This window comes from Megalops cyprinoides, chromosome 25 (genome assembly GCF_013368585.1).
Source record: "Megalops cyprinoides isolate fMegCyp1 chromosome 25, fMegCyp1.pri, whole genome shotgun sequence".
Classification (NCBI taxonomy): domain Eukaryota; kingdom Metazoa; phylum Chordata; class Actinopteri; order Elopiformes; family Megalopidae; genus Megalops; species Megalops cyprinoides.
In genome coordinates, this window is record NC_050607.1 from 261,809 (window position 1) to 270,767 (window position 8,959).

Genomic DNA, 8,959 nt, shown 5'->3' on the forward strand with positions numbered 1-8,959 from the left:
AGTCGAATCAAATTCACACTGTTTCATATAAAGGAAATTTGTCTCTTACGTTTTTATGTGCTACACATGAAAAGAAACTATGTACACAGGTAGTAAAAATGAGCAAAAAAGGAAAAAACCTAATTGCACACTGCTACATTGACTGCTTTAGAGGCAGTTACCTTTTATTGAGTGCCACAACTTTAGTGTTTATATTCAGTGCTTGTACAGCATCCCCGTCCTCGGGAGAGACGATATGCTTTTGTTTTTCTTAAAATGTAGTCCCTCTTTACTTCATCAACCACTGTATTCCATGAAAAGGGGAGTTACATCTTCAACTCTGTTGGATACAAATCACATAAAAATGTTAATTTCTTCACACAGGATATATACCTTTCTCTTCCTAATATCAGAGCTAAATGGTTGGTTCTGGGCAAAAACAACAAATCTATAGTCAGGAGTGTAATAACTGCCATGAACTGTCATGTTCAATCAGAATAATGACTACATACCTCTGGTTGAATTCTACTGCTTATATACGAATATGTGAATCGATTACTGGGTGAATATTACTGATTCTAGATGCCATAAAACAACACATCGTCTAGATAAAGCAAGTCTCAGTCTGGAGAACATTTGTTCTCAAGCATACATAGGATACATATACATATTCAGTGATTCATTCGATTTTCAGTTTCATAACCAACGGTGAGGTGATAAGGATTGTTAAAAACGCTGTGGATTTTTGCAGAAGGCGCACACAGTGCTGTGAAGGAAGCGCTGCTTGCTGACGTGTTACTATGTTGTTTTTCAGTCAGGGACGCTTGTTTACACTCAGTCGGAAACTCGGTCTCGCCGTAAAGTTGAGTGTCAAGCCTGTCGAGCTTAACCCCTTTCAGACAACTTAATATGCTGTTTTATCAAGTTTTTACTCTACAGCCCTTTACAGCCATGTGCAACAATAGTTTCAGATAAGGAAAAAAGTGACGCACTCAGTCTTAAGACTGAACTTTATCTGCCAGCAGAAACGCATAATGGGCTCTTGATGGTTTCTCAAACAGAGAAGGCTTCGTTTTCACCGTCCATTTGGAAGGTTGACGTTCGTGTATCGAGAATATATGTGACGGCGCCGCATATACTGGAAACTTCAAATTTGAATCAAACTTTCCAAAACCCACTATTATTCTGGCTTACCGCTATGTTGCATGCATGCCAACGGCAGTCTGTGCACTTTCTGTAAGAATCTAATCACACAGAATAGAAACTTTGTCGACCAAATTTTTATCGACACGGTCACTGAGTTTATGGCATTTTCCTCATGAATGAGAAGAAGGCTCTGCCTGTTGCATAATTTCAGAATGATCAGTATTGTAACAGCAGTGGGATAATCAAACGTAGCTAACCCCCCGGTATGCGTTCTGCGTGACAGATTGAAAGGACTCCATAAAGCTGAGCTGCGCCCATTAATAATGTGCATAATGAGCAGTTCAGATTAAACGGGCAAAATGTCAAAAAAATCTATACGAAAGGGAGAAGGCTTACCTTCACAATGTTCACGTCTGTGCCTTGGGACTGGATTTCCTGGGTGTATGCTCTACCGAATGTGTCAAGACCGGGCAACGAGCAACTTCGTCCGAACTGGTGTGTGACCTTTTATTTTGGCACGAAGAGTCTGGTACAGAAATGGAAAGATTTCAGTTAGCTATCTAGCTAACGCTAACCATTTCCCACACCTGTTTATATAAAGATTGCATTTTGTTTAGTCGGGTTTGCATACCGGAGAAACACTTCTTTGAAAACAAGCATGTCCATAATGGATACATTTAGAGTTAGACCCCGTGGCAACTTGGTAAAAAAAAATATAGCTAAACGCAAGAACGACAACAATAACTAAGTGCCCATACCTACCTACCCAACTGACAACAAGCAGCATTATTCTGATGCTCAGGCAGTTCCGACTACCTACACTGTGGAAACGCTGCGAGACTTTAGTAACAGTGAAAAACTGACGTTTTGGCCAGTTAAACACTACATAAGTACTAACGAACGCACATGCCATGGCTTTGCGAATTCCAATTTACAGTCATGTGTTACATTAAACAAACCCGACGCCCGTTAAATCTTTTACATTCAAAATGGATAATGTACCATGACTCGCTGGTCTTTTCCTCTGTCCGCTACATTGGTCTCTGCAATCCATCTGACTTTCTGACTTCTCCGTTTTCTCCTTGGAAAGCCTGTCTTCGATGCTGTCTTCGCGATGAGAAGCGATCATACAGTTATGATTCCCATTAAGATCCACGTTGTTATTCCCAGAACGGCAAACGTTCTTAGAAGCCGGCGGCTGCCGACTGTAAAAATCAGGCAAATCTCTGCTGTTCACGCGTTCCCACTGGTACCTCCCGGCTGGCAGCGGCTCGTCATTTTTAAAATCGAAATTCCATTCAGCGGACGATGCCTGTTCCATCTCCTGCAAGTGCTGCTTTAAATCCCTCCTTAACTCTTCGTGATCCACCGATCCGAACAGGTTTCTGCAGAACGAAGGCTTGGGGTTATCCGACAACCCACCATCCATCCTTTCCAAAGTCGGACTTCCATTTGAAAGACGAACGTTTGACATTTTACGCGTGTAAAAGACCGAGCAAACAAGCGATTACAACCACGTATTTCCTCCTACTTCAATGCGATCCAAAACAGGCGAAAATGACTGTGATCAAGGCAAACGTAGGCATGCCAGGCGTAAAACCGAACTGCAACAACTGAACGGCCAATGTAGCAATGCGAGCAAAAGTAATCTCCACGGATCATCAAAACAAAGTGCACTCGCAAAAGCCACTCCTGTCAGTTCGAGTTTGTAGTAAGAGAGATGAACGAACAGACGAGCCTTTTCAGTGCCCAATATGGCGATTGAAAGTAGGCTGACTGAGAAAAAAATGATTGACACCCGAAGCAATTTAAACAGAGAAGAACATTCATTGGTTAAAGGAAAAAGAGCCGCCCACATTTCTTAAGGTGATCACAGATGTTTAAGCCCAAAAGCTATTTACGCACTCAGTCTTGAAATTAGCATAGAAAAACATCACAATTCCACTTTCTCTTGCAGCCAGTTTTTAATGGAACAAGTAGCTTTTTTGCATTTTAAATTTTAATTCCAATGTTTGAATGAGCATTGGCAGAGAAGCAGACATGGAAAAATTACGATTAAATTAACGGGTCACAGTATTTAAGTTCATGGCTATAACTTATTTTTGTTCTTACTATTTGAGATTGCGTGCGTAGCTAGTTTACTCGCCTGGTTTCTATTCATCTGATAGACAGCCCTGCCTCCCTGTCCTCCTGTGGTCCACTGATCAGCATCCCACCTTATTATTATTTTTTTTTATATGATTTTTATATGATTTTTGAAAATTCAGCGGCTTTGCAATGATCTAAAGTGTTTTGTTTATGTACAAGTACTCCTCTATCACGGATGCGGGCAAACGTAGTGGTAGTGAAGCGTAAACAAGACGGGCCTTCAAAAAGTGGGACAGAGCGCCACCACGCTCTCAAATACGATCATGACACATTCCGAAGTAGCTTATTAAAACCAACTCCAAAGACTGATGCTCGGAACCTTACCTTATTACCTAATGTCACACTAGGTTCTCCATGGATGTTAAAAAAAAACTATAACGTCACTGTAGCCACGTGCAGAGTGCAGAGTCCCCCCCCCCCGATATTTTAATGAAATGAACAGAGTATTCGCATTAAAGTAGAAAATATATTAGGAAAATGAAACAATGAAAAGGTGCATTTAGAGGTCTAAAATCTGAGAAATTAGAGCGGAAACGCTGAGCAGAACATGAGCAGGAACGGGCTCTCTTCAGGGTGAAAGAGTGTGTGTTTTTATTCCACCTGCTCTTGTTATATTTTTTCATAACACAAAAAGTCAGAGTAACATTCTTCTCTGAAAAATGCTTTGCAATGTACGCATGCAAAACAAGTAAGCAATTTTAAAATGTACCAGTAAATTGGCACAGAACACTGTATGGATGACACTTATTCCAGTATGACATGCTGAAAATGAGAAAATATCTTAGCCACACACACACACACACACACACGCACACACACACGCTGTACCTCAGTCTTTGAGATTGGCTGGAGATGTGGTTCCTGCTCTTTATTAAACAGCAGTGATTAACTAGCACTGCACCGTCTCTAGACTGGACTTACGTTGGCTTTGTATGCTGTCTCCTGCAGCATGTACAGCATATTGCAGCGTATCTGTGTCAGACTGTGGCACAGCAAATGCTCTGCAGCAGCTGCACATGTGTGAGAAGTCCCTCATCATAGGGATGCAGTGTTTATCTGGAGCCTCCCACCCTCAGGTAGCTGAAACGCTATGCGATGTAGGAGATGAAGTCACTCCCATTTGCCATCCAGTGTGGCTGGCCCCATGTGCATCATTGCAGTCCCAGGTGTGTGGCATGTGGGAATTTACTGGCATATTTCATACATTTGTGTGGCTCCTCTCAGCATTTACACTGTTGGCTTTCTCAGAAACGAGCATTTGCAACCACAAGTAAGTCACATTGTGAGATAGTTCATTTTTCTTACAAATGTCTGAATGTTTGTATTTGGCCTTATCAGATAATGTTGAACCTTACCAAGAGAACAAGACAGAGAGAACAGTCAGATCAAGTCTTTCAACCACTAATGGTAAATCGGAAGTACACAGACACGTTTTTCACTATGAAATTGTGTGTATCTTTTCATAGTATTATTGATTCAATTCAATTCAATTTTTATTTTTATAGCGCTTTTTACAACACAAGTTGTCACAAAGCAGCTTTACATTGTTCCCAGGCCTGAGACCCCCTAAGAGCAAGCCTAAGGCAACAGTGGCAAGGAAAAACTCCATTTCAGGAAGAAACCTTGAGCAGAACCGGGCTCAGAGGGGGGGCCCATCTGCTTCTGGCCAGCACTGGGCAGATGGAGTTAAAGACAAGTTATGCAATGTACTTTAAGACATTTACGATTGATAGACAATAGTAGTTAACAGCAGAGTGATTATAAGAATGTCTCCTAGGATGTCCGGTTCTTGGAACGCAGTTGGTTTTGATGGGCAGGGCAGCGAGGTAGCAGCACTGGAAAACGGGATGAGACGCTTGGGCTACAGCTCCGGACAGGAGCCTGGAGCAGAGGCAGGAAGCAAACAGAAAACAGTGGTGAGTGGATGACAAGAATGGCAGGGATGTAGAACAGAGATAATATTTATCAAAGCCTTCCAAGAAGAGTGGAAGCTGTTATAGCTGCAAAAGGGGGACCAACTCCATATTAAATAACATCTGTAAATTAGTTTTTAAAGTTTTTAAAGGTCACTAGCATGGGAAACAATGGACCGTGTTCAAAACTTAAAGAACAGTTTAAAATTCATAACACTGAATTGTGAAATAACCTAAAATCAGAGGAAAAAATGTAAATAGTACTTTCTTTTTTCTTTTTCAGATTAAAAATGGGTGTAAAATGTTGTATCCCATATATTTCTCACAGGCCTTAGACAATGCATTTCTTCATTGGTCATAATGTTTTGATGTTAAATGCAGCTTTGGAAGGAACACACTATTTTAACTCTTTTACTACTCCATATTACTTGTACTTATGTTGAAAAAGCTTTTTAACATTCATGTAAATGTAAGTTGATGAACTGCTTGCGCGACTCTTGCATCTTTTCCGGACACAATCTGCACACCCTAGTAAAGAAAGACTGTCACTGTCATCTAGTGGTGGAATTGTGAACTACATGCAGTTACACTCAGCTATACATTTTACCTTTCCCACCTGGGACCAAAGCTGAACAGAATGTGGGTTACAACATTGTGACTAGTTGATTTGTTCATTAGTGTTAGTTTGTTAGTCATGTTATTGCGTCAAAAAATGCAGCAAATGCTTGAAATGTAAGAGAGTGTTAAGGCACATCAGCCCCTCGTGCCTGGCCTGCCGCAGGCAGCTGTGCCCAGCGTTTTTCCGTCTGAAATCAAAGCCTCGTGCACTTCGTTCCCACATACACTTTCAAATGTGGCGAAATATCCAGTGATCATACACGTGACCTGCTCTGAAGCTGCTCCGTGTGCTAAATAGTTTTTCTTCTATACTGTATGTCTGTTTAAAATGATTGTGATTTTGACTGCCATCTTGAATTGTATTACTATTCCAAGATGAGAGGGCTGGCTGACGATGGGATAAAGCATTATCAGTAACATTACTGTGCACCACAGTGCTCAGCTGTTGTGCAGTAATGTCTGAAAAAGTATTCACTTGCAAAGTAACTTAGCTAGTCATATCCTCTCATTACAAATGATTATTATTATTATTATTATTATTATTATTAGACAGCAAGTTCCGCCCAGAAAAGTGCAGCAGACACAAAGGGAGAGGTCTGTTCTGAGGCAAGTTACCAGGGAGCTAGTGGGCTTGTAATGGGCAAAATGATCTGAAAACTTGTCTGTGGAACCATAAACACCTGTAATGTGACCTCATCATACGTTCTCAATTCAGGGAAATGGTTAAGTTTTTTTCTACACATTTGTACTACAACAGTGGATGCTGTGGCATCCATTCAGCAGTGACTGAATGTCCGTTTGTGCCAGGCCATTTTAATAAGGGATGGCAGACATGGCAGCCTTCCTCAGTTAGTTGAAAGCATGTTTGAAAAAAAACTTAATTGTTTAACATTTTGCTGTTTATTACTAACTAATTCAGATCATTTAAAAAAGAAAGCAGGATGTGTAGTACAGTTGTCTGCAAAATTTGTAGCTGTGATTAAGGCACATGCAAAATGTTAAAAGCTAACATCTGTCACAATTTATGTAATAGCTGGAACGTGCACAATTATCTTGCCGCACATGTCGAGTAATGAATTGTGGCTGCATTCTAATGTACCCAAAATGTCATAATGTTATCTTGCAAATGTCAATCATAAGCATGTCATCCCCGACCCCTGTCAGGCTTTCCTGTGAAAATAGGTCCCTCCTTCTATGGTGGACTGACTGGTGGGTGAATAATCAACAATGGTGCATACTGCCACGTGTTCTACAGTGGATCAAAAAATGTCTTTTTCTCCACCCCGGTATATTGGCATAGAGGCAGAACGTCAGCACCGCAACTTCTAATTTTCCCTGTAACGACCAGCTCCATAATCCCAAGCAAGGAGTCATTCCTCTGGTCTTACACACACACACACACACATGCACACAGTCTCACACACATACACACACACAGACACACACACACACACACACACACACACACACACAGTCTCACACACATACACACAAACACGCATGAACACATGTAAACACACACGTACAGTCTCGCACACATACACATACACACACATGCACACAGTCTCTCTCTCTTTCTCACACACACACACACACACACACACGAGCACATGCACACAAGCACACAGTCTCACACACAAACACACACACGCATGAACACATACACACACACGCAGTCTCACACACATACACTCACACACACACAGTCTCATACGCATACACACATGCGCACACACACACATGCACAGGCAGTCACACACATACACACACATGAACTCACACACTCGCATACACACGCATAACCATACGCACATGTATACACACACACACATACAGAAAGAGAACACATCTAATTCCACAGTTTCAGGCACCATACACAAATGACAAAATCCAGCAAGATGTTTCCGCACCCGGTGAAGTGATGCATTTGAACCAAACTCCTGTTATTCACCACAAAACAAAGACCCCAGCTGTAATCCACGAGTCTACCTTTCACCTCCCCAGCCCAAAGCGGGTAAAGGGCCCCTCAGGTGAGCTGAGTTTTACAGGTAATCACAGCTAAGCTTGTCAAACCCATTACACCACTGGAGTACAAAGGACACCCATAGATGGTTGCTGGTCACTGTTCCAACTACGGAGCTTAATTGGATCTTTTGATTGAATGGGAACTGAAATCACATGTTTTTAGGTGCCAATCAGCTGCTGGTTTAATTGCAGCCCCAGAAGCATCAGGACTCAGAAAAGGCAGGACTGTGGAGATTAGGTGCCTGCAAGTGCGTGGAAAAAAATGCAACATGCAATGAATGTATAGCCTGTTGTGCCTGAACTATCTTGACCATTGAAGTTGGTCTGACCATTGACAGTTAGCTGTGCCCCCAGTGGAAACACAGCTTTTCAGTAGAAAGTGTCCAATGAAAATGGCAGATTGTGAATCATGGTACAAATGACTGAATCCCTCACTGTGTCTGAGGGAGGAGTGAATGGCAACGCCTGTGTCTGCCAGCAGAGGGAGCTCACGCTGGCTAGATCGGCCCAGAAATGCGCTGCCTATAATGCGTAAAACTGAAAAGCAACTGGCTACAAGCCAAAAGCACTGAGTACAATGTCTGTTTATATCCTTTTATACCAAAACCTTGTATAGGTTCTGCTACATCTGGAAACAGACCTGATTGGAAGTGATGTGATGGGTTAAAGTCCAAGTGTGAAAGAAGCTAACACAATGGAAAATAATGATTCTCTCCTGCTCTAATGACTTGTTGATGTTGGAACATGAAAATTCATAAGCATGCTCAAGATTGACAGCGGCATTCTATCTCTGCACCACCTGAGAACCACGTGAATCTGAGTCCTACTTCCTTCCTCTATGTCAACATCTACAATGATCTCTGCAAAAGAAAATGATAGGATGGGTTGGAATCAAACCCACAATTTCCCAATTCAGAGCTAAGCATGTAACCAGACTTCTGGAGTGGTTCAGTGGGTTAATGGGTTCAAGACCCATTTAGACAGAGCTTCTCATGGATTCTTTTTCCAGTTGGACTTTCAAATCGTAGCCTTACCATTTGAATGACGCTCACCAAGAAACCAGGGTCCAAGCCGTGTCCAGAACACATTCTCATCAGTGCCCACAATGGCAGACTTGAGTACAATGAATG

General features: G+C 41.8%; 1 protein-coding gene across 1 annotated transcript; it reads right to left on the minus strand.

Moving 5' to 3' along the window:
• Positions 1-199: 199 nt before the first annotated feature.
• Positions 200-2,886, minus strand: LOC118772033 (cyclin-dependent kinase inhibitor 1B-like). The gene is made up of 3 exons (XM_036520272.1): positions 2,128-2,886; positions 1,522-1,651; positions 200-319 (listed from the first exon to the last, which is right to left on the minus strand). The coding sequence occupies exons 1-2, from the start codon at positions 2,597-2,599 to the stop codon at positions 1,533-1,535; spliced, it is 591 nt and encodes a 196-aa protein (XP_036376165.1). The 5' UTR covers positions 2,600-2,886; the 3' UTR covers positions 200-319; positions 1,522-1,532.
• Between the last annotated feature and the right edge of the window lie 6,073 nt (positions 2,887-8,959).